Source organism: Alligator mississippiensis, chromosome 1 (genome assembly GCF_030867095.1).
Source record: "Alligator mississippiensis isolate rAllMis1 chromosome 1, rAllMis1, whole genome shotgun sequence".
NCBI lineage: Eukaryota > Metazoa > Chordata > Crocodylia > Alligatoridae > Alligator > Alligator mississippiensis.
This window is the reverse complement of record NC_081824.1, coordinates 437,638,940-437,665,992: the sequence shown is the minus strand read 5'-3', so window position 1 is coordinate 437,665,992 and position 27,053 is coordinate 437,638,940. Positions and strand designations below refer to the sequence as shown.

The 27,053-nt window shown below is 43.6% G+C and overlaps 1 protein-coding gene across 1 annotated transcript in view; it reads right to left on the bottom strand.

Moving 5' to 3' along the window:
• Positions 1 to 27,053, bottom strand: part of CWF19L2 (CWF19 like cell cycle control factor 2) — a 173,413-nt gene that overhangs the window by 68,063 nt on the left and 78,297 nt on the right. Inside the window, exons 11-12 of the mRNA XM_014600714.3 lie at positions 12,563 to 12,688; positions 8,855 to 8,992 (exon numbers count right to left, since the gene is read on the bottom strand). Coding sequence (XP_014456200.1) covers positions 8,855 to 8,992; positions 12,563 to 12,688 — 264 coding nt within the window. The remainder of the gene's footprint in view (positions 1 to 8,854; positions 8,993 to 12,562; positions 12,689 to 27,053) is intronic.

Here is a 27,053-nt window from a genome sequence, read left to right as displayed (position 1 = left end):
AATGAAACCCCACTAATATATGGATGTATATATAGTGGTGTTTCATTATATATCTATATATTAGTGGTATTTCATTTTAATCATGGAAAAATTTGGATTTGGAGTTACTTCTTTAAACCTGAAAATTGAGGATTTTTTTTATATCAGAGAAAACCAGGATCCCTGATATCAACTATTACCTAGGAGAACTCATGGAGGTCAGGTACGATCCCAAAACACTGGAAAAGAGCAACTAACTAGTACCCATCTTTAAAAAAAGAAAAAGGGACTACACCAAGGGGCATTAAAAGACTAGTCACTGACTTCAATACTTGGAAAGATCTTGGAACATATCAATTAATATGAAAAAACCTAAAGGATAGTAAGGTAACCTGATTTCCTAGGACAAGGCAATGGGCCTTGTAGATATGAATGATTTAGACATTAGTAAGGCTTTTGCTGAAGTCTTCCAGCACATTGTCATAAATAATAAAATACAGTCTAGATGAAAATACAGTAAGGTGGGTGTATAACTGGTTGGATTGCCATGATCAAAGAGCAGTCAGCAGTGGTTGAATGTCAAAACAAGAGAAGCTATGAAGTGGCTTCCCCAGGGGTCTGGCTTTAAGCACAGTATGATTCAATTTCTTCAATGATAAGTCACAAGATGGAACTGAATGTATACTTAAAAATTATTTGTAGATGATAGCAAACAGGATGGGGTTACACACACTTTATAGCACAGAATTAGAATTCAAGAAAAATTTTGATAAATTGGAAAACATATCTGAAATAAGGCAAAATTCAATAAGAAAAGTACTAGGGCTGTCAAATGATTGAAAATTTGATCACAGCTGTGCTATAAAAAATGAGTTGCAATTCATTGTGATTTTAATTGCACAGGTAAAAATTCAAAATTATGTGCAGAAAAGCTCAAAATTATGCAAAATTATGCAGGTACTTTGTATGGTTCTTGGTTGGGTGCGGTGGGGTGTATGGGGGAGGAATTTGTGAAGGTGTGGGGGGCTGTGGGTGTGTGTGGGGGGTTTAGAGCCCCAGGAGGGAGCTTGCTTGCAGACGGGTCTGAAGCCCGGGGAGGGGGGACCCTCATAAGCCCTGCCAGGATGCCCAATATGAGCAGGGTCTCGGCAAAGCTGCCCCAGGCCTGGGGTGCACCCCCTGCCCAAGTATGGCCCCAGTAGCAGTGGGCTCACCTTACTCTTGCCCCAACAGCAATGGCCGCAGGCAGGGCAGGCTAGGGGCAGCTGCTCTGGCCCCAGCCCGAACTGCTCCACTTACTTGCTCAGCAGGTCCCAGGTGGTCCCAACCAGCCCTGGACCGAGGATACCAGGCAGCTCTGCCACAGCCCAGCATCGCCTTCCCTGAAACCCCAGGTCTGCCAGCCCAGCTGCTCGGGGCCCTGGATGGGGGTTGTGGCTGGATGGGTATGCCCCCCCGCCTTCCTGCTGCAGATGCCCAAAATCCGTGTCCCACCAGGACCCACACAGAGCCACTGCAACAGGGTTGCCTGGCACCCTTAGGCCCCATAGCACAGGTTCAGGGCTGTCTGGGAGCTCTGGCATGAGCTGCCTTGGGGCCCATGGGTCCCTGCGCATCCCCAGTCCAGGCCCCCAAGGAAAAGCAGCAATGGCGACCCTGCAGCCCCACAGAGGCAGCCACTGCCAGAAGGAAGGAGCGGGATTCGCATAGAGCCACCTCCTGCAGGCCCTGGCCTTCACTGCAGTGCAAGCCCAGCCCCAGCCCAGCACCACCAAAGCCTGAGCCACACCCAGCACCACCGCCAAGTCAGGCAGAGCTGCTGCTCTCCTCCCTGCATCGCCCACACTTCCACCAGGACCCAGTAGGTCCAACAGCTCTGTGCAGGTTCCACAGGGAGCCCAGGCAGTGCAGGGAAGAGAGCGGCAAGCTGCAGGGCATGGTTTGGGCTCCTGCAGCACTGGGCTGGGGTCAGACATGCAGTGCAGTGCCAGCCAGGGGCTGTGGGAGGTGGCTCTGCAGGAATCCCACCCCCACCTGCTGGCAGCGGCTACCTCCGCAGAGGCAAAAGTCGTGGGACTGGCAGACCAGAGATACGCGGAGACCTGCAGGCCCAGAGGCAGCTTGTGCCAGAACTCCCAGGCAGTCCCAACCCACCCCAAGCCCAAGCCGTGATGCCTTCCCCAAACCCCTGGCACTGCTGGCCCAGCTGCTCAGGTCCCAGGGGATTGTGGGTGCATGGGTGTGACTCCTACCCCCTTCCTGCTGCAGCCACCCAGAGCTCACGGCCCGGGCTGCCCTATGGCTCCTCTGCACTGCCACCACTGCCTTGCGAGGTGGCCTGGAGGAGGCGGTGATGGCAGTGGGGCAGGACAGGCTCCAAAACTATGTGAGCAATTAACGTGTTAAAAAAATTAACATGTTAATTGGTTCTTGCATTAATCGCACTTGTTAACGGTGATTAATTGACAGCCCTTAACAGTACACAGTACAACATGTAGGAAGCAACAATCATTTAAACATACAAATACAAAATGGGGAATTACCGAATAGGCTGCAGTACTAAAAAAAAGGACCTGGAGGTTACAGTGGACCAAAAGCTAAATATGATAGCAACAAAAAAGTATTATTCAAAACAGATAATAGTTAGGAGAAAACATTAACAGGAATATTGCATTCAAGTAATGGGAATTGATTCTTCCATACTCTTCAGCACTGGTGAGACCCTGCATGGAGTACTGTGTCCAGGTAATGTCACATTTCAAAATTAACATGCAAACAATTCACAAATCTGGAGGAGAGCAAAAAATAATTAAAGGATTAGAAAGTCTGAGAGCTGAAGAAAGGTTGGAAGAATTGGGATTATGTAGTCTCAAGAAAAAATGACAATGGGAGGGAGAAGTGAGTGCTGATAAAGTGGGTTATTATAACAAAGATAACACAATGAAAACTATGGACTTAAACTGGTACCAAGGAGTTTTATGTTACATATTAGGAAGAATTCTGAGGATAGTTAGAGACTAGAACAGATTACATAAAGAAACTGTAGAATCTCTGTCACTGGAAGTTCAAGTGCAAGTTCAACAAACAATTTTCTGGAATAATCCTGCCTTGAGAAGATTGAATTAGATGACCTCCCTGCTTGAGTGAAGCAGACAGTTTGAGCCAAGGACAGCCCACCCACCCTGCAAGCTGGGGTTTGCAGGGGAGGTGCAGAGCATCCTGGGATGCTGGGGGACTTAGAGTTAACTGGAATCTGGAGGGGATCTGGGATAGAAGTTCAATAAATTGTTTTAACTTAAATCAGAGAAGTCTGATACTACATCCACTCAGTTTTGGCCATTTGGACCATTTTGAAAACAGTTTATGTCCACTGAGCTTCTGCTGTGTTACAGATTTGAACCAGTGTCCAATCACTTATACCAGTTTAAGTGTAATTTCTGTCCCTAACCACAAAGACAAAAATAAATCCTGCTATGTGCATCTTTAATGTTATGTGCCACTTTCCCAAGCTCCAGGAGAAATTAATCCTGAACCTTTGGTATTGTAGCCAAGCCCCCTACCACTTGCTAAATGCATTAATTACAATTTCTAATCCCAGGAACAGACCACTAAATTCTGTGGACCAGTTAAATCCATCTCCATCAGTATAGCCAACGCATCAGTCTAGCAGATTCTTTTTGAGAGGCAGTTAAGAACTGGACTTGGGCCTCCAATAGTAGAGTTCTGGCTTTTCCTCAGGGGCAGCTGTTTATTTGGTACCAAATTTAACTTTAGTTCTAAGTTCCTCTATTGTTCCAAGCAGAGAGATATTTGGCAAACTAACTATAAAACAAGAACAGCTTCAGGGGCTTGCTCAATAAAGGTTACAAGAACATACGTATTAACAACAGTTGGCAGATAAGAGTCCAAGGACTCGGAGTCTCTAGCACACCTTCCTATAAAGACAGGCTATTTTCATTAGGAAAAACTATGGCTAGAGCAGTGACTCTCAATCAGGGTGCCATGACATCTTTTTAAGGGTGCCGCAGGGTGCCATGCAACATTACCACCGTTAAGTGTCCAAACACCTACATACAGATCATAAGATGACTCCAGAGATTTCAAAGAGAAATCTATAGTTCAAAAAAACATTCTGACCAGCTGTGGTCTTTCTGAGTTATTTGATACAGAACAATTGCCTTATTTTCCATATTAAAAAAAATAAAGAAAAAACAAGTGAAAGTTAAGAGGTGGCATTTTCTGAGAGACAGTGGTTCTTTAAAAGTTAAGAACCACTGAGCAAAAGAAACAGATGTCATTAGTTTTTGTCCGCTGTGTAGGTTCTGTTCAATATGGCATGCTGAAGCACAATATTGTGGAGATTTGTTTACTGTGGGTGGAATATGCCTTGAACAAACTCCACTATCACAAAAAAAATTACAAAAGGCAATTTTTGGTAGCTTAACTGAGGAAAACCCTAATGGCTCTGGAAAAAAACAAAACAAAAGGCACTTTCCCCCAAAATGAGGACACCCCGCCAATCTAATTTCTGCCCTTTTCCAAAGCAGTAATTGCAAATCACTTCCCTTGATTTGCAATTAGATTTTCATAGAATGGGAAGTGATGAGCAGCCTTATTAAGAGCTGCCATCACATCTCCTATGCATTTTGGTATATTACATTTATTATGTAAGAGTTATAAATTAAACATTTTTCAAAGCATTAGCTTGGCAGCAAGGGATAACTTATTTTATACCAAGAACTATCCCTAAGAAATAATGATAGACACTCAAAAGCAGCAGTTCATCCTGATAAGATGAATGAAACTACTCAGCAGAGTTTAAGGGATGGCTTTTCTTCCATCTTAGACAGAATATATCATTTTCAGACTTTCAGCAATGTCCTCCCACTACTCTTCTGAAAGATGAGGGATTCATTTTGGTGAATATATTTTTCATTTTTCTCTTAAAGTACAAAAGAGAAATAATTCTTAAGTGTCAAGTTTGTGCACTATGGGGGTTCACAGACATGACTCCCCCCACCCCCACCCCCCCAAAAAAGAAAAAGAAAAGAAAAGGCCAAAGAGCCTATATAGATCGGGCACTTCAGCAGGGCCTTTTGGTACTTTTATCTAATAGTTGATTCAATTTTGAATCGTGCATAACCTCATCTTTACCAACCAACCAGGTTCCAATCACAGGTTCTATTTTGCTCCAGTCAATATGTACCACCATTTACATTACCTCAGTTGTCTTCTACAAAATATAATAAAACAGAAATCCACATGTTCCAAGACAGCTTAAGATGTGATTAATCTTTGCTTGGTAGCATAAGAAAAACAGAACATGCAATGTGTTATCCAAACCATGCTTAAATCAATATGAATCTTTCCACTTATTTCAGTGGGTTTCAAAGCAGGCCCTTAATAGGAGAGAATTCAGCAGCAGTACAAAACAGAAGAAATGCAGTAAATTCAAAATGTAGTACATTACTTGTTAGAGAGCTGCATGCAAAAATGTTGAAATGAAACATGCACTACTATTTTATGTAATGTCTCAGGAGGCATTATTATGTAAAGAAGAGAAATCTTGGGAGGCCTGGTTGTGGATGGAAGAACAAGAGTACCATGTTCTTTTGAAAATGGTATGAGAATATATTTTCATTTTACTTGGGTATTTCATTTTTATACTATAATTCTTTGTGCTGACAATTTGTATTCTTTACATCTGGTTTTGTGGAGTCTGATGGAAAATACAGGACTGAAAATGACACCTTGAGTCACTGCATCTAGTCCTCAAATATCATAGGCCTTCATATAATCTCTCTCTCATATATATCTACCTTCAAATACTTGCTGTCTCTCGCTCGCTCGCTCTCTCTCTCAAAGTGATCAAGAATTTTGGTGTGGGCTACAAGTGCTGCATTTTAATATATTATTTGCCACAGAAAAGTACAAATAGATAGTAGTAAGGATACCTTGCTTTGCTTTATTTTTCATTTTATAGATATCCTTTGTTACTAAACATTACTTTTCTAAAACTCAGGAGATTACATATGATATTTCAAATTTTAATAGAAAAAAGAATGAATTGCAAGCTATGGATTTTTTCTCTTTATAAAACTAAATCAAAATTATCCCCCAAAACCTAAATGTGAGTTTGTACAAGACTGAAGGATTTAGGTAAAGCAGTGACAAGAGCATAGGAAATTAGGGCTGAAGGGAACCTCACAAGGTCCACAGTACTCCAGGTGAGTCCTCACCAGTACCAAACACCTGAAGAAAGCATTTCCCTTGATTTGCAAGTGACACTCCTGTTAATACAATCCAGCATGCTGTTGCCTTTTTTTTAAACAAGAGCATGCTATTAGGTCACATTTAGCTCAAGGTCCACTGCAACCCCCAGATCATTTATACATTTATACATGCAGCTATTCTGTTCCAAGTTCAGAACTTTAAATTCAACAAGGACATGTCCTACCTGATTCATTTTGGACCCCTTCTCCAGTTTATCCAGGTCATTCTAGATCTTAGGCCTACTCTTTCAAGTGTCTGCAACTACACCCAGCTTGGAAATGTCCTTTTAGAAGGTATTTACTGTTTGCATAAGCACTCATACATGCTCACATGCACGCTCTTCATTTAGAGCAGGTACCTCTTTCTTTTGATAAAGCTAAGAAGAATGTATCTGCCCTGGAGGGGACTGTAGCAATCTTACCTGTCAAAAACTTGTATTAAAGTCCCATAAAAATTAATTTATTACTCACCTGTAAAATAAAATGCATGAGTTAGAATCTGTGAAACTGGAACATAAATAAGGATTTAGGAATCTGATTTTAGTCATCTGGGTTAGCCTTTTGTTTTAAGTACTTAAAAAAATTAAACTGCCAGTTGACAAAATGTATTAGCTAAGAATGGAGCAAACCTTTTTGGCAAGCATTCCACAACTTACCTCTGCACCGTTCCTAAATCCCCCACTCCTATCCCCATTCCCTGCCCTGGGTTGTATTAACAGGAGTGTCACTTGCAAATCAAGGGAAATGCTTTCTTCAGGTGTTTGGTACTGGTGAGGCCTCACCTGGAGTACTGTGGACCTTGTGAGGTTCCCTCCAGCCCTAATTTCCTCTGCTTTCTGCTCCCAGTACTGGGATCCCTGCCAGACTTCTGCTTTGTTTTCTGCTTCCTTCCTTGTGCTCCTTGCCTGATTTGCTGCTCTGCTTTCTGCTTCCTGCCCTATCTGCCACTGTGCTCCTGTCCCTTCTCTAACTGCTGTGTGCCATATATAGAGGCGGCCCATGGTACTTGAGGTAACCATGCCACAGGTTGGCCATCCCTGCATTTAGCTGATGCTATTTCCTGTTTAACAATGCTCTTTCTAAAAAAAATATTTAAACACATCAAAACACCAAAAAGTAAACAAGAAAAATACCTGTGGTCAAATATCATGTGATAAAATATTAATTTCTTTATACTGCAGTTATTACTCTGTAAGTTTCAAAATAGTTTATTTCCTTACATTCAAGTAGTTATACTTTGTAAATGTTATGCAGCCATGCTTAAAAAGTTAGCAGCTTTAAATGACTGATTCTGCTCTTGTACAGTCTGCAGAACCCCTCTCCCCCGCCCCCATTTAGTTAACTACAAGCATAAACTGGCTCCTAGGGCTTTAGCTTTCAAGTATATGGTGGGAAAGCAGAATCGGAATGTTTGCCAGAAGCTCTGCAAAACAATTCAGATGAGAAAATCTGTAAACCTTACTGCTTTCTAATATTTTGATAGTCCCTGGTCAGGGACTTCCTGACAGATGGTCTATAGCACCAGGCTGCTTCCGACAGCTGTTATTGCTCTTTTGATTCTTCCAGCTGTTTACAAATCTTTCCCAAGTGTTGCTGGAAGGAGGGCTTTTGGCTTTTCTAATGCACTCAAAGGCGGTATACCTCTTTCTAGATGAAGGGCATAAATAATCTTGCTCGTGACCTGGTCTAGTTCCAAACTATAAGCCTATTTATGACACGCACACCTCTTATCTCAACCTGTAAACTGGTGTACAAAATATTTTTTTGATTAAAAAGAATCAAAACCATATTTTGGAATTCAGAGTCTCTGAAAACCGATATGGATGTACAGGACTATCCTTAGCAATAACATTTTTATGAAGTTGAGATTCCTGGAGAAACGAAATGCTTTGATTCCCTTTGTGCAAGAAGTTTCCCTGCCAGGCAGAAAACAAATTTAATTAATCAATTTAAATGAGGACATTTCCTCAATTTTTAAAAATATAATCCAACTAAGGATCAGAATAGTCAGCGATCTAGTTGCTGTACCTAGTCTCTCTGTGACCGGTGAGCCCTCTGAATTCACTGAACTATTTCAGGCTGGAGCTGTGATCATTGTTGTGATCAAAAGTCACAGCACAGTGTTAGTCCCTGATGGAAAGCAACAAGGCAAATATTTTTCTTTTCTGGAATCTTGAAGAGGTACAGCAAGCTTTCAGTTCAGTCTAACTCACCACTTGCACCTCCAGCTGTCTTGCAAAGGACAAACTGGAACTTCAGGTAATGTATTTAAATCCTCAAGGTGGACACACTTTTGACCACTAAAGACATGTTCATCATAATGTGCGCACACAATGAATTTGTTCTGATTTCAGAAATCCAAGATGCTGCCAGAAGATACTTCAAGAGGATGCAATGTATTATGCTACATTTCCATCTGATCCACATGTGTATAAAGCACTTTCTTCTCTAGCACCAGTAGAATTATTTTTCAAGATAAAATTGGAAAGTATCTCTGATAGCAGAGTGGCTGAGAACTCAAAGACTGTATCCTTCTTCTTGACATTTTTAGTAAAAAAAATGCTGTTTCAAGCTTAACCACAGTCATATACTCTCTGCCTTACCTTTGAAGCCATTCGCATGAATAACAGGTTTTGATCCTCTGCTGTTCTTGTCTTTTCATTTTTGACCAAGTCCTTCAGGCTCAGATTATCATCATCCTGAAAGTACTTAACTCGTTCTTTATCTACATGAGTAGCGACCTGAAAAAAGAACATTTTAAAAATTAATACTAATCTGATAAAAAAGACGGTGTGAAATCCTGGTCCCACTAACTTCAGTAGGGCCAGGATTTCACTGAGGAGTTTAAAAACACCTAAGGAAAGAAATACAAAAAATAACGGAAGACATAACAGTCCATGAGGATCAGATGCTCTGAAAAGAAGTTATTTCAGTCTTTGAATTCCCAGCAACCATTGTTGCAGCCACCAGTTAAAACTCACACAGCGTTGATGCCTCTGTTGTGTGATGCTACCACAGCTAAATAAAAGTTCTATTCTAGTTCTCGTTAGGGCTACACGCATTACATTTCTACCAAAAGAAATGCCACTCTCCCAGTAGAAACTACAAGTGTACAAACATGCACACTGTTTCTCCCATCCGAAAATAGCTGTTCTGGGAGAAAAAAAAAACAACTCCAACCCAGCAAAGGTTACTCCCAGAAGAGTTTCTCCTGGGGGAATGAACACTTGTACACTTCCCCGCAGCTTAACTCCTCCCAGGGACTAGGAACTGAACCACACAAAAGGTTCCTGTGCCTTCTAGAGACCAGGGTCACCCCAGCCTGAAGAAGGTGCGGGAGGCAGCTTCTCCCAAACACATTCATTCCTCCCAGTACACTGGGAGGAGAGGGGAAGAAAACCTTCCAGCAGCTCACCACCGGCTCCTTACCAGGGGCCAAGCAGACGGAACAGCATGGTAAAGCCCACACCTGCTCTTCACACCAGGAACTCCAGTGCAGGGGGCAGGCAGAGTCTTGCAGTGCTTTGCCCCACTGCTCTAGTCCTCCATAGGAACAAAAGAACACGAGCAGATGCTGCTCCCTATGCTTTCCCCAAGCTGGGATTACACTGGTCTCAGGAATGCATGACGAGCAAGCGAGGGGAGCAGTAGCAGTCTGAAATCCTGTATCACTCCATCTCCTGAAATCATTTCCAACCTCTGATGCCAGCTTTGGCCATTTGCAAGGGGCCTAAACTAAGCTGCAGAAGTGTTGCTAAGCAGAAGACCCAAATCCTGTTTCTGACCGATTCATGAACCTTTGCAGATGTGACATCTAGCTTGGTCAGCAAAGTAAAGGAAGCCATCAAACACAATTAAACAAACCACATGGCCTGAAAGGAGATAAGGGAAGACCATACATGAAAAAATCCATATACACTATATCATAGCTTTATCTTAAAATATTAGTAGATGCGCACTGATATATCGGTCACATACTGGATCAGCACCGATAAAAGGAAAACTAACATTATTGGCTGTCACCTTTTTTGGCCAAGGTAGCAAATAATCTCACCAATAAATGCCGCATGCATGCGCACAGCCACATCCATGCACACAGCCAAGAATGCAGCCCGGCAGCTTGAAGAGCAGAGTCCTGCCAGTAAGTCTGTGGAGGGGGCAGATCAAGGGCCCCACAGTGAGGGAGGGAGTGGGGCAGGGGCAGGTACTTCCCAGCCAGGGTAGTGAATGAGACCCTGGGGCCAGGACAGAGCCACGCGTGATTCATCCAGTGACTCCCCGCTGCTGCATGCACCCCTGGAGGAGGTATAGGGGGACATGTGTGCCCCAGATTTGTGCACAGGGTGGAGGCAGGCTGCCCACTGCAGACTGGGAGCCAGGGGCTGCACCAGTCTCTTCCCGGTGGGGGGGCTGGGCCGGGGTTGGGAGTGGGGCAGCGTCAATTGCATGGGGCAGGTGGCAGTAGCAGCACTGGGAAGGGTGGCCATGGGGAATTTTGAGGTGGCTTTAGACCAAGCCCAAAGCCCCTACCTAGAGCCACCCCTGCTCGGGGCACTCCACTCTGCTATCTTTACCTCAGGAGCCCCACACTGGCCACAGTGCAGGGCTTCCAAGGAAAAGGCAGCAGAGCATAGTGCCCTAAACAGGAGCAGCACTAGAGGGGAGTTGGGGGGCTATAATGACCCCAAAATTCCCCATAGACCACCCATAGCCACTCCTCCCAGTGCCACCACCCCCACCCACCCTACTCCCATCCCCAGCCCATCCCCCCCCAGGAAGAGGCTGGCGCAGCTCCTGGCTTTAAGCCTGAAATGGGCAGCCTGCCTCTGTTCCACACACAAATCTAGGGGGGCACATGTCCCCCATGCCTTCCCCAGGGGTCTGTGCAGCAGCAGGGAACCACCCCCTCTCCCCACCTTCCTGTGCCCCCTGGTCTAGCCACACACAGCTGCACCCCACATCCCAACCCAGCCCTGTGGTCCCATTCACTGTCTGCCCCTTCCCCACTCCCTTCCTCACCACGGGGGCCTCAAACTGAACCCCCATGCCCCTTCCCTCCACAGACTTAGCTGCTCTTCAAGCTACCAGGCTGCATTTCTGTAAATCAGCTACTAGATCGGTATCAGCCAATATGGCTGGTTAATAATTAGCTATCTGTATTGGCCAAGAAAATCTCTATCAGAGCACTCCTAAATATTAGCAGTAGTGATTGATATAACTAAATGTATTAGATGTTATTTTGCTATAATAGATGTATTTTGTTAAGATGTTTAGATAATTTGTAAAATAAATAAATAAATAAATAAAACTGAAAGCCTTGTCAGAGAAGACCATAAATTAAGGTAAAAGAAAAGAAAAGAAGAAACAGGAAAGCATTGAGCGATATTTCACAATGGAGAAGGAAAGGAAAGGAGAAATCCTCCCTCTTCTACACGTACCCTACACTGCACATAGAACAAATGAATCTGTGAAAAATCAAATCAGACAAGAAGTCTGCAAAAATGAACCCTTACTTGAAATCATAAGAAGAAGAAAGATTAAGTGGTTTGGACATGTAACAAGAAGGCCCAGCACCTTTGCCAACACCATCCTGCAAGGGCTGTGAACAGACGAAGAAGAGGAAGACCTAAGACAAGCTGGACCACCAACATCAAAGACAGCATGGGATTAAAATTGACTGACTGTACAATGATTGCAAATGACCAGGTAAAAGAAACTTGGAAGAAAGTTCGTGCTAGATCAAAGGTGCCCCAACAGTTGGCGCGGCCTCGGAACTGACTGACTGACAGACTGATATCACCATGAAACCATTATTCCTTCCCCAAAATTTACATGAATATGTTTCTCTTATACAGGAAAAAGGAGGTATCTATTTTATCTTTTGTTTTAAAATCATGCAACTATACAAACAAAACAAATAGGACTGGAAATAAGAATAGTTTTCACTGTATTATTTAGTTTGGTGTAAAAGGTGGTCCCACCGATTCTCTTTGGTTACATGTTTTATAATAAGTATTCTCTGTTTGGCTATGATATGTTATTACCATGACAAATACTTTTAAATTGTTTTTAGATTTACATTAAGCTGTTTCCATGTAAATACTAGTAGAAAATGCCAGCCTGAAAGTGAATATTGCCATTAATTAAGCAACCTTCCAGCATCTAGTTAATATGATTGTACTTAAATTTACTTAGATTATTTTCTAATCTATCTACTTTGTAAGTAAATACTTATACCAACAATATTCCATCATAAAAGTGCATTCATGAAACAGTCTACATTTCAATAAAGATATTAGATAAAAATATACCATCTGTCTTTTTCTCCTTCCTCCTTTTGGCTCCACTGGTTCTGCCACTGCATTCACGGGCCATGACCTTCCAGATTGATCTGTCCTGACAAGGACCACTTCATGATCTTCTTGCAAGCTTGCAGCCTGTTAGGTTTTAAAACAGGTTAAGATTTTTGGTAAAAAGGACAGGAAAAAAATGGAAAAAAACAAGAACAGGAAATAGCATATAGATAATTTAAAGCCCTAAAACTTTAAAATGCAACAGGTATGTTACTTATTAATTCTCACATAAAAAACATAACAACACATTTTAACACAGTTGTTATATATTCTAATATTTAAAAATATATTTCAAAATATCAAGTCAAGGAAAACATAGTGCATTTAACAGCAAATATAGTGCACTTAGCAGCAAATCCAACATAAATAAAACCTATCCCAAAAATTTAACAATAGGCAGTCAGTTGTTTGCTGAAAAAATGAAAACTATTTCTTAATACTTTAAGTGAAAAAACATACTAGAATGACCTAGTTCAGGGGCAGGCAAAATACGGCCTGTGGGCCAGTTTCAGCCAGCCTGGCCCTTCTATCCGGCTCGCAGGGCCACTAAACAATTTAGAAAATGAATATTTATCTGCCCCGGGTGCCTGTCAAAGATGACAGGAACCAGGGGCAGTAGGACCCCGGGAGAGCCGGTGGCAAAACTAAACAGCTGCAGCGGCAAGTCTAGCCTGGCTCCACCCCACCTCCAACCCCAGCTGGAAGCCTCTGCCTAGCAGGAGCTCCTAGAGGCTTCTGGCCTGGGGCTGTTCCTGCCTACTCACACCAAGGAAAATACAGATAAGAAGGAGGCAGGGAGGGAGCCAGCGAAGGACCATGGGCAATTGCCCCAGGCCTCAGGGCCAGTCAGGCTGGCTCCTGTGGTCCTGGCACTGCAGCTGGGAACTAAGTGGTGCTGGCTGGCAGGTGGGCAGAGGGGGAGCGGGGAAATGGCTGCAGCAGGTGGGGGGACGGGGCAGCAAGCAGGCACACAGAGTGCAACAATAGCCAGGCAGGAGCACAGGACCAGACCCAATGGGGCCCAGAGATGGGTGGCAGAAGCACAGGGCCAGGCTCCTAGGGGCTATATGGAGCTGGGCTGTGCTGCTCAAGCAGGTAAAGGAGGAAGCCAGCTTGGCTCCATAGAGCCTCTGGCAGCCCAGGCCTCATGCTCCTGCCACCCAGCTCTGGGCCCCGTAGATGTTAGCCCCACGCTCCACCCCAGCTGTTGCTGCACTCCGCACACCTGCTCACTGTCCCTTCCCCCCACCTACTGCAGCCGTTTCCCCGCCATTTCCCCACCAATAGTGAACTTCTGTTTGTCCCAAGAGATCATTTTAACTCAGAACACTTCCTGCAAACCACTCTCAGTTACAGTGTGGAACTGAACTTCTGTTTGCACCCTTACATACCTAAATCTAGGAGTGGGTCTCAGGCTGTGAATTCCCATTTCAGATCAGCGGGGAGCTCTGAAGAGAGGTGAGAATTCAAACCCAACCCTCTCTGAAGCATTTCTTAGTTTGTTTAGTAGTTTCCCCACATATCCTACCCCAATTCCCAGCTCAGTGTGCTGGTTATTATGAATTTGGATTCCAGGCACCTACTACTCCCCATGCACAGAATTAGCGCCTAATTCAGGGCTGTGGATTTGACTCCCTTTAGGGCCAGGTGCTGAAGAATTAGGTATGGCAACACTGTTGTGGGTCTAATCTAGCCCTTGGACTCTCTGTGCCTTAGCTCCCTACCTGTAAACTGACAGCAGCACTTCCCTACCTCACAAGACAGTTGTGAGGTAGATAGAGACAGAATACTCCTCAGGAAACAAGTGTTTCATTTCATAGACATTTAGGCTGGAAGGGACCCCGGAGGATCATTGAGTCCAGCCCCCTGCCCCAAGGGCAGGAAGTCAGCAGGGATCACAGGATCCCAGCAAGATAAGCATCCAAATGTGTCTTGAAGGCGTTCAAAGTGAGTGCTTGAACGGCCACCGGCAGCAGTCTATTCCAAGCCTTGGAGGCTTGGGCAGTGAAGAAGTTCTTTCTTATGTCCAGCCTAAATCGGTCACGGCAGAGTTTGTGACCGTTTGACCTTGTCATCCCTTGGGGCGCTCTAATGAACAAACGTTCCCCCAGATCCTGATAAGCACCCCTAATAAACTTATAGGTGGCCACCAGATCACCCGAGCCTGCACTTTTCCATGCTGAAGAGTCCCATGACTCTCAGCCTCTCATCATAAGGTCTGTTTTCCTGACCTCTGATCATGAGCGTGGCTCTGTGTTGCACCCTCTCAAGCTTCTCCACATCCTTTCTGAATTGTAGAGCCCAAAACAGGACGCAGTACTCCAGCTGCGGCCTCACCAAGGCCAAGTACAACGGGAGAAAGTCATCCCAAGGATTTGCTTGAGAAGCATCTATGGACGCAAGCCAGCATTTTGCTTGCTTTACTAGCTGCAGCATCACATTGAAGACTCATGTTCATCTTGTGGTCATCTTGTGGTCTCATGTTCATCTTGTGGTCAATCATGACCCCCAACTCCCTTTCATCTGTGGTGCTAACCAGCGTAGCACTGCCGAGCCTATAAGCATGTTCCACATTTTGCCTCCCAAGGTGGAGATCCTTGCATTTTTTGGTGTTGAACACCATCAGGTTCTCATCCACCCATTTCAAGAGCCTGTCAAGATCTGCCTGGATCACCCTCCTGTCCTCAGGTGTGGATGCCTTTACCCCAGAGTTTGGTGTCATCGGCAAACTTGGCCAGTCCACTTCTGACACCAATGTCCACATCATTGATGAAGATGTTAAATAGTATAGGCCCTAAGACAGAGCCTTGAGGGACCCCACTGGTGACCCCACACCAAGACGACTGGCTCCCATCAACCACCACCCTCTGGGTCCTACCATGGAGCCAATTCCTCAGCCGGCGAATTGTGGTGAGGTTGAGGCTGCAGTTAGCCAGTTTAGCCAAAAGGTGATCATGGGATACCAGATCAAAAGCTTTTTTAAAGTCAAGATATACAACATCAATTTCTTCCCCCTTGTCCAAGTGATAGGTCACCTGGTCATAAAAGGAAATGAGATTGGTCAAGCAAGGCCTACCTGCAATAAACCCACGCTGGGTACCCCTCAGGATATTGCCTTCAGCTAGTCTGCTACGGATGGGCTCTTTGATAATCTTTTCCAAGCCTTCCCCAGGATAGAGAACAGGCTGATGGGCCTGTAGTTTGCCAGATCTACTTTCCTCCCTTTCTTGAAGATAGGCACCACATTGGCCCTCTTCCAATCTTCGGGCACTTCACCAGAGCGCCAAGAGCTCTCAAAGATCCGTGCCAGGGGCTGAGCTATGATGCCCTTGGGTGTAACCCATCAGGGCCGGCTGACTTGAAGGTATCCAGCCTGTCAAGATGTTCCTTCATGAGGTCTGCTTCGATGGAGGGCAAGGAATCTCCCTCACCCAGGCCTCCCTAACCCACAGTGGGTAGGGGCGTCCCATGGGACTGGTGAAAAACTGATGCTACCCATTTAGCAAGTTCACTTTTTCTGGTGCATCGACTGTCAGTTGCCCCATCTCATTTAGCAGGGGTCAAATGTTGCCCTTGCTTTTCCTCCGGCTCCCCACATATCTAAAAAAGGACTTTTTAATATCCTTGATATTTGTAGCTAGCTGGAGTTCCATCGCAGCCTTGGCTTTCCTGGTTTGCTCTCTGTAAGTCCAGACCGAAGCAGAGTATTCCTCCTTGGTAGTGGTTCCAGCCCTCCATCCTTTGTAGGTCTTCCTTCTAAGACGAAGGAGGTCCGCCAGTTCCCTGGAGAGCCAAGGGGGCTGCTGTGCCCTTTTGCTGCCTTTCCTCCAAGATTGGATGGACTTTCCTTGCGCATCCAGGATTGCTCTCTTGAGGAGCAACCACTCGTCCTGAACTCCCCCTCTCCTTTGGGTTGTGTCCCTTTAGGGCCTCTCTGGCAGGCCTCCTTAGCTTGTCAAAGTCAGCTTTCCTGAAGTCGAGGACTTCTGTATTACTAACCAACTTACCAGTTTTATGGCAGATGGTGAAGGTGATCAGCTCATGGTCACTGTCACCCAGCTTCCCTTCAATCATTAGGTCACTGATTAGGTCGTCCCCAGTTGCCAATAAGAGGTCAAACAGTGCTTTACCTCTTGTCAGCCCATAGGCTTCCTGCATCAGATACAGGTCATCCACACACAAGAGAAAGCTTTGCAACCGCTCAGATTTGGCTGAGTGCTCCTCCCACGAGATGTCTGGGTAGTTAAAGTCTCCCATGACAACCATACACCAGGAGCGTGCAGCCTCAGCCAATTCCCTGGTTAACTCCTGGTCAAGGTCTTGACCCTGGGTAGGGGGTCTGTAGTAGACTCCCACCATAGTATCCCCTGTGCTGTGTTCCCCATAGATTTTAACCCAGAGGGTCTCAAGTCGTCCACCATGGGTGCCAATGTCGGCTTGAAGGGACACATAGCTTTCCTTGATATAGAGAGCTACGCCCCTGCCCCTTTTGTCCACTTGATCCCTCCTGTACAGGGTAGAGCAGTCTATACCTTTGGCCCAGTCATGGGTGGAGTACCACCAGGTCTCCATTATCCCAATGTCATCATAGTTATTTGAATTTAGCAGAAGAACAAGTTCCTCCTGTTTATTCCCCAAGTTCCTGGCATTTGTGCATAGGCACGCAAATGTCCCCTTAGGGGCCCTTGCCTACATTTTGTTTCAGGGCTGGGGTGGGTTCCCTTAAGTGCCTTGGTCTGCTGGCTTTGCAAGGGTTGCTCAGTGGGCCAGCAGTGGCAGTAGTTCCCCCATCCCCCGGCGGGCTTAGTTTAAAGCCCGGAGGAGCAGGTCAACCGGTCTGGCTGAGAAGATCCTCCTCCGCAGCGGAGAGAGGTGGAGGCCGTCCCTTCCCAGCAGTTTGCTGCCTCTCTCTCCAAAGAGTGGACTATGGTCATGGAAGCCAAAGCCTTCCCGATGACACCAGTGCCGCAGTCTTTGATTGACTACCTGGATCCTACTCTCCCTCCTCAGCCCATAGTCCGAGACTAGGAGGATCAAAGAAAACACCACCTGCACCCCCAGACCCTTAAGCCCCACACCCAAATCCCTGTAGCTCCTCATGACCTGGCTGGGAGCGCTCCAAGCCATGTCATTGGTGCCCAGATGGATAAGGAGCATAGGGTAGTGGTCAGTGGGCTGGAGGAGTTTAGAGATCTTCTCCACAATTAAATTTAACTTTCTGAAAGAAGGCATGTACAGAATAAGCTTCTTGCTTACCAACTGGTAAAAAAAATAAATAAAGGACAAAGAATAAAAGATCTCAGCATAAGTTAATCAATTAAATCAGACCTAATAAGGGGATTCACTAAATCTGGTGACATTAAGACAGACTTTAGTTTTATAAACAGCTTTATTAATCTTAATTTGAGGCTATTTTCAAACAAATAAACAACGCATCTCCCTTGCACCTGTCATCCCTACCTAATGAGAGTCTGTCCTGAAAGCTCCAGTGAAGTCTGAAAATTCTGCACTTATGAAAGTATGCTGACTCCAATAGCTTGATTATATTTTTCAGGGAAACTTCCACAGAAACTGAGAAGTTATAGGTAAGAAAATACAAATAAACAAGGAACCTGTATGCTCGGCTTTTCCTTTATCATATCATGACATCAATTTATTTCCTCCTTTGGCAAAATAATCCAAAGTATCCAAAGCATTAGGAATTAAATCTACTTTTTTCCGCCTTGATTGTTATCTCTTCGTATTAAGAAGCATTTTCTTGTACATCATGCCTCTCATTCAAATCAGCCTTATAGTATGGGCTATTTTCAATACTATGGATGTACAGCTACTCTGGTTATCTAGTCAGCGCTTAAAGGCAAATTCTGCAAAGTCTAAAACCTGCTTACAAGGAACAGAACATACTTATGAATGATCATGAAAGCAATCAACACTTCATATGCCCAAATCCTGGCTTCACAAAAGCCCTGTACAATTGAAACATTATAATTTTTTTTTGGTCATTTGTCCTATTTAATGCAACCCTTTGCATTTTTTCACATTAGTTCTCTACACCAGGGCTGTTAGATTAGTAGCCCACTTCCAGTCTCCAAGGGCTGTGTGGCATCCAGGCTCCTGTCCAGCTACTACTCCACACATTGTTCCCATTTCTGCAGAAGCCAGAGTCCCCAAGGATGGCTGGAGGTGGCCCCAAAAGATCACTGACCTTGCAACCATGCTGGTGGGGAGGCTTTGGCTGCCCAAGTAGCCGTAGGCTCTGGCAGGGGGCTTGCACTGCCAACAAGGGATGGGAAGAGTGTGTGTGGGGATGGGAAGACTGGACTTCTATAGCAGCAATGGGGCTTCACAGCAACGGGTAAAACACAGCTCCAACAAGGGGAGGGGGAATTGTAATGCCCACATAGCAGTGGGGGGATTCCCATGGCAGTGGTGAGAGAAGGGGATGCACACAATGCGGGTCCCAGGACCCTGCACAGAGTGCAGCCCCTGTAGCATACAAGGGCCCAGGGCCTACAATGGGTATAGTGTATGGTTCCAGGCCACTGCGAACTGGGAAAGCCTTACTGGAAGTATTCATGCAAAATAATGTTGTGAACAAGCATACGCAAAAAATTCCAGCTTAAAAATACCACCCTTGAGAATTTAATGAGTAGCAACAGACTGCATGAAAGAGGGAGACACATTAAGAGATAAAGACAAAAAAACAAAATATCCTACTGTTTGCATAGGAGACTTGAAATGAGATACTCAGTTATCAATAAAGGAGACAGAGGCACAAGATAGATGCAGATGTATGAGCTTTACAGACCAACCTTGCACCAAGACAAGACAAGACTGCATGCAATAACAAAGAACTCAGTGTTAGATGAGCAGAAAAAAAGGATACAGTGGGATGAAAATCAAATTCAGTAAGAAAAAGAACATGATTTCCCTGTCATGTTTTAAATGGTGGAAGTTTATTCTGAATCTGGAAATAACAAAAGTAGCCAGTGAGACTGCTGAAGATGAAGGGAGGGATGGAAAATATGGCTCTGTTTCTCTTTGTGCATGAGAAAATGAACAGCAAAATTCTACATATTCTGAAGTTTAGTGAGTTAAGATTGGAGGAGGCCAGAGAGCTATGATTAGTGGAAAGAAGACTATTCCTTGTCATCCATCTACTGAAATAACAATCAAGACTACTGCTGTGTATGGAAGGTTTGTATCTGATGGAAGAATTGCTCATACAAAGTAATATTGACCAAACATTCTATTACTATTCAGCAAGACTGTCACCAACAACAATGAAGCTTAAGGCTAAGTATAGACATTCAAAAAGCCTGTGGCAAAAGCACTTTAAATATCACACTTTACTTAAACTGCTATAAGTCAGAGCTCATTTGAATCAAACAGACAATCACCCTTCAGTGCGGGGGACTTGCACTGGCCAAGGCCAGCAGGTAGGGGGAGTTCTTGTACGCCCTTCCAGTGTGCCCAGAAGACTCACCAGGCTGCAGGAGACTGCTGAGAGCAGCCAAACGGACAAGCCATTCCTAAACTGGCTGCCTGGTACAGGGGAGCAGTACCACCCCCCCACCTGCTCTGTCAGCAACAGGAATCAGAGAAGCAAAGCTGGAAGGGACCGCACATGTGTCCCTCCACTGCTGATTGGCAGAGGGGCCCCATCATTCACTACCCATGCTCACCTCCTATGCCTGAAACCGAAGCTCCTGGCCAGTCACAAGCAGTGAGGGGCAGGACCCCTCTGCCAATCAGGGGGATGTGAGGGGGCATGTCCAGGGGAAACTCCAAAGTTAAAGAAGCTGCAGCGCCGCACACTTTGCATGTAAATTCCATAGATCCCTACCGATACCGTGTCCATAAAGGGTTAACTTAGAGTGTGAGCCGTCATTTTTAAAGCGCTCTATGAGCCCTGAACACCTGTTCTGTTACGGCTATACAGCACTTTCTGTGTGTTTATAGCACAATAGGTGTAATGTTTATACCTAGCCTAAAACACTTTTAAGAGGGCTGTATTTTAAACATACTTTTAGTTATAAGGTATGCTGTGAGTTTGCAAGGTATGATGATAAACCAAATACTTGTCATCCTTGTATATTCTTGATATAACAGAACTCCAATTATACCCTGTCCAGTGAACTGGGATTGTTTATTAGTTTGGGGATTTACTTCAACTTGACATAAATACAACGTTTTTAAAAGCATCCATCATGAGCTCTAAACGTCTTTGCCAAAAAATTAAAGATACAATCAACTCAAAGGGAAGCCAGCAGCTGCTCCTCACCACCAAGCCAAAAACCTAACCAACCACAACTAAATGAAGTCCAGCCACAACCACCTTATCCAACAAACATTATTGCATATCATTCCACTGTCTTTCCCAAAGAGCTGGACCTTACAAGGTGCCATGGAAATCATAAAATTCAACTGTTCTGAACCAAATGGAGACAAGCAGCAAGCAGGCTCCAAAACAGAAGACACTCACAATGGTTTCATTTTACCTGTTGTTGTTTCCCTCATTTCTATGCTTTGATGTACAAATACAGAGGTATTAAAAGAAGTGTGTGGGGGGGGGGGGGAATCTTATTTTGGAATGAATTCCATTTAGGTGGTAAAAGTCTGCTTCAAAAAAGCTCTATTACCCACTCATATGCACATGTCTTCTCCATTAATGCACATAACAATCACATTTGCTGACAAGGAAGTTACTTTCTGCACACAGGTACATCCATTATTAGACATCAGATATTTCATTTTTAATGAACTGCTATCAACTTCACAACATCTGGGTGACTAGTGATCTAACAAAAATTCAATACAATGAACATAATTAAAAATGCTGCTTTGGTCAAAAGGCCTCTTTCAGGTTGTAGAAGGAAGCATGTGTCATTAAAATCCTGCTGGAGGCAAGATTGTGGTCTTATGTCCCTTCTCCACCTGTTGAGAGCGATTGTTCAAGGTACATATAATCAGCTCTTTCTTTAAATCTTCCCTCACAAAATTAACCCTTCCAGCTTCCTGATCATTTTTGTGCTACTTTGAATGCATTCCATCTGCTAAAAGAGATGGTAAGCCAAATCTAAACTCAATACTATAGATATGATCATATTTGAGCTATACAGAAAAGGATCACTATTACATGATGGTCCCTGATCATGCTGCTATTGCTTACTATATTATCATACAGCAAACTTACAACTGGTTTGCTTAACAATACCTACCCAAGACACTTTTTAAACTAACGTTTTCTAGCTCCTTTCCTCCAGCTGAATCTATGCTTTGGCTTACTTTTGTTCATAGCACTGTTCTACAAATTTTAATAATGCAAAAATTGATGATAATATTTGGGTAACTTTAAAATGCAACAGGTTTTTTGTATGTTTGGTGAAAATGGATCAAGGTTCATCTATTAAACTAGTAGAGAAAATCCTGTCTGCTACCTTGGGTTTGGGGAAATTCTCATAACTGCTATTATCAGATTCACCTGAATCCAAGACAACTGCAAATTTAAGATGACCCCTCCCTAATAATTAGATTCTATACATGGAAAATTATAAATCTGCTACAATTTTCCATGTATAGAATCTAATTATTGAAGGGTCATCTTAAATTTGTGTCCTTCCCCTCCTCCATGCTGTAGCAGGGAAAGCAGTGGCAAGGGGGCAAGTGAATGGATATGTTTAACGGGGGGAAAAAACTCATCTTGGATTCCAGTTTCTTCTCCCCCCCTATTTTTGTCTAGTTTTACAAAGACCTACTGAATCTAAAAATTTTAGATCTATAATGGCAATTCCTATGGTTCAGTGATAACAAAAACTATAATTAGTTTATGTACAATGGTGCCCATTTAAAGTTAATGCATGCTGCAAATGGGGTAAAATATTCTCACTCCTACTAAAAATAAATGAAGCCACTTAGGAGATTTTACAAATATTCCCCTAAACTCTTACTAGCCATGAAGAGAACATGCAAAATTAACTTACTACTTTTTATATAAGATTACAAAAACCACTATGGCAAAGCGTATGTGTATAAAATATTAGAAGTGGTTATATGGTTTTCATTGAGTTTACAAGAGTGGCTTTAAGCCTGTAATAACCTCTGATATGTTATCATAATGTAATAGTAATTTATAATCCTGGCCCAAAGATTTTACCCTCTAAAAATACCAATATTTAAATAAATTACTGAACTAGAGAGAAATTATATGCTCTGACCTGTGAAGAAATATGAGCACATACAAACTGAAAAATGACAAAAACCTGTACAATTAATGTACAAACTGTAATAAGAAAACAAAGTTGATAAGATACCTTTAAAAGATGGCAGTTTAGACAAAAATAAAATCTGGAAAGATCTGTAGTCTCCAGAGAAGGAGACTGTTCCATAATTTAAGAGTAGAAAATGAAAAAAAGCTCTACCACCGAGTGTGCAGTTTAATTTGAGAAACAGCTGCTCAACTGAGCAGCTGAGCAAGGAGAGTGAGGGCTGATAACTTGAGAATGGATCTATTAAACTGGAACTGCTTTTCAATACTTACAGCTGAAGTGAATAATAAAATGTTAAAAGTCAGTATATTGTGAGATGCAAAGATAGTGAAACTCTCAAAGAACTAGGAAAATATGGTCCCAGTTTTTCAAGTTACTGAGCAATGAACAAATGCATATTGCATGAGCTGAAGAACGCAAGGTTGACTGGAGATCGAAGCCAACAGCTAGATCAGGCAACACATTAGAAAAGAATAATAAAGTCAATATAATATTCAGTACAGAAATTATCGCTAACAAAGGTCGCTACCTTTGACACCTTAGCTAAGAAGGAAAGTATTTTTCTTCCCTTGATGTCGACAGTCAGAGGAAACGCTTTGAAGTCATCTACAACTTCATTCTCTACTAGAGAAGCTAACCCCCAGATAATGAAATGTTTATCCCACAGGTCAGAACTTATCCTGGCTCTTCTTATTGCTATTTGTGAAGTCACTGCTTTCTCTCATATATTTATTTATGCATTTGTTTATTTTTTATTCGATTTATAAACTGCCTCTCCCAACAAAGGCCCAAGAGTAACTTACAAGAAGATAACGACTCCTTTTTTTTAATTACATGGGAACCTACCCACAGCAATCTATGCCTTTGAAAGCTCTAGAGCTGGATGATTTAAACATGACTCTATGATCAGCTAAACCAGAATTCACCAGCATGCCACTTCAGCAACAGCAACTGCTGAAGAACTATTAGCCTAGTGATGCATTCCATGTATTCACTATACTGGCTCTGTATTCATCAGATCAGCTTCAATGTCTGTGTGTTAAACTTCAAGGTCCTCCATTTCTTGGGAATAATGAAGCTGTCAACTTCAAGGGTGATGCTTGTAATATCAAGAGACAACTTCCTTGAAAACAAGGCCAAGGCTGTGAAACTTGTTACCAGAAGAAATTAGAATGACCACAAATCTGCATTAGTAAAGCATGCTGGTGTAAGGCTCATCTTTGAATTAGCTTTCCTGAAAAAAACTCAAAGAATACAAAAAAGAAGGGAGTGAAAAGAGTGAGGAAAGTAGAACAGAGAAAAGAAAAAGGTGCCCTTGCCAACTCAGAAAAGTAGATAGACCCACACATCTGGATAGTATCATCTTTCAGGAGGCTCTCAGAGGAAAATTCAAACAGGAATGTATACTCCTAAAATGAAACTTGGCAAGAGTTTAAATGGTTAAAGTCAAAGAAAGCAATTCATAGAGACCTCATCTAACCTGTGTAGACTCAAAGGCAAAAACTCACCTAGCTACCATACAGGTGGGATAAAACACTTAAAGCATGACAAAAATGTGCGTAGATGGAGCAGGTACTATCCTGGACCATATGCAATGCTTCCCCTCCATGCAACACCCTCCCCACTCAGTATTCCATTAACATGGCAGCTGACCCTTGTTACCTGTCAGCTCTGTGTTCCTGAGGGAGCCCTGGCACCCAGCTTCCTGGACTTACAAAGGACTTTTTCTATTCCCCCCCTCCCGCCACACCCCTCATCTACCCAGAACTAAGCAGAAGAAAAGTTTAATGGACATCTCGGGCCGTACATTCCCCAGTCCCAGTATGAGAAGCACAGTTAAACTTGATTGACTAAAACTCAGTCGCTGGGTTAGGGAATGCCGAGGCAAGAGATGAGTCAGAGGGGGTATAGGCAACATTTGAACAATGGTTAAGGGTTCATCACAGCATCCAGCCCATTGGAGCTCTGCTGTCATATTTTTCCGGGGATGACTGGTGGAAGTCCTCCCCACAAAGTTTATGAACACTCCAAGTAATTCCCTTAAGTCTTGTGAACCCAGCATTCATTCCTGCCTGTGGCAGGGGGTCAGGCTAGATGACCTGTTCAGGTCGCTCCTGACCCTAGCTACTATGAAACTATGAAAAGACTACAGTAAGATCTGAAAGCTATGCTAAACTGAGGCTGATTCACAACACGTAAAATACAAAACACTGATGCTGACTTCACAGTGCAAGCATAGCTAGGCCATTTGAGAAGAAACAATGTGGTATCCTTTCCAGTATATCTTCTATATTCATAATAATTTCAATGTGGCTCCTAGGTGTCTGGTTACTCCTTAAAACTTAATCTTTGTCCTGGTTGTTAATGAGTTTCTTGAGATGTTCCAAACCAGATAACCCCTTGTCACTGAGAAAGGTAATTCATTTAAATGTAAACTGTTTATAACAGGATTTTCCCTGTCAATTATTGCTTGGGACCCTCTTGATTTACACAATTAAAAGAATGCTTTGAAGAGGCTGGACTAAGGGTATAAGAAAGCTGTAAAGCAGCAAACAGCTCTCTGACACCATCCGCTGTTATTCTCAAGAAGCTGAGAGAAACACATTGTCTCCCTTCAAGGATCGCGCTGGGAACTTTGCCTGTCAACAAATCACCCGAGCGCCATGGAACGATGAGATCCCAGCTCTCTCTCTTTCTTCCTCTTTCTCTCTCTCTTTTTGTTTTTCTTTCTAAGCACAGTTTTCTGAACCTAAATTGTATTAGTTAAGCTTGAGCTAGGTTTCCCCAAATACTCAATTAAACCAGGGTAATACTGTAATTGTTTTTGTTTGTTTTTCCTTTGCATGTCTATTACTACTAGTACCATTATAAATTTCATATACTCAACAATAAATAACTTTTAGAGTCAAACTGGTGGTAACCAGATGGTTTTTTCCTTCTCTATTTCCCCTTCCCCACTTGCTCTGCAGAAACGCTTCTTTTACCTAAGCCGAAGATCCCTGTGAAGCCCAGGAATACTGTGGGGTCTGCTCATCTAGACGCTACCACTACTAGGACAATTAGGGCAAAAGATTGGGACTTGCTGAGTTTGAGACACATAAGGGGATCAGCTTGTACAGACTGACTGACCCAGTTTGGCTCAGACATGCCCTAATGAACTGAATGCCCATGAGGGTGTCAGCTGAACACCTAGCCGGATTCAGAGGTATTCTGTTCACCTGTGTGCTTGTGTCTGACTGCATTTTATTGTTACCTTAACGAACTCATTCCTGGCATATGAGGGTGTCAGCCTGTACATGATGATCAACCCGGCCAGGTGGCTGGAGGAACCCAGCTCCACTGAAACTGAGTCCTGCAAGATAGCTCCATTGGGGGTGAGAACTTGCAGAAGAGAGAGATACAGCTCCATATAGAAACACAAGTAACACAAGCAGCACACTGATAGAATTAGAAAGACCCTAGAAACATATCCCTAATAAATGAGCACACCCCAAAGTGATGGGCAAATCTGGTAACACCCTACCCTTGATTCCTCCAGCTGGATCCAGGAGACTTCACAGTTCAAGAGGAGGAAAAGAAGGGAGGAGTGAATGGAGCTGCAGCCCCTGGGAAATGGGGGATGCAGAGCCATATTGAGTCCACTCTGCTCCCCCCATCCTGTTGGTGTGGTGGGCAGAGTGAGAGGGAGAAGAGAAGAGGGATGGGTGGAGTGAAACCTCAGGTCTCTGCAGCCCCATCTGGCCCCCTGGCTGCAAAACATACTACTGCATGAAGCCGTGGCAATTTTGAAGTGCTTCTGCCAAAAGGCACAACAGTCTATATATCTGTTTGTGTCTGAAATGCTTCATTTTTTAAACATTTCAAAACCTGGTTTAGGATCCATGAAGTCGGCATCCACACACATACGCCCCAGATGGCCTGATCCAGCATGATCCAGTAATGACTGCCAGCACTGAGTTCAGACTCACAGCAAGGTTGGGTGTGTTCTTTTGCAAAATACCATAACATTACAGCATCCAAACAGCAAATGGGCAAACTGGATTTTATATTCTCCTTTAGTCCAAGAAGATTCAAACCTCCATCTTCCTGAGCATGGCCTAACCATCAGGCTACAAGGTAGGCTGAACTAAGTATTCCCCACCTTTACCACTTTCTGTTGTAGCTAAACCAGTCTATCAATC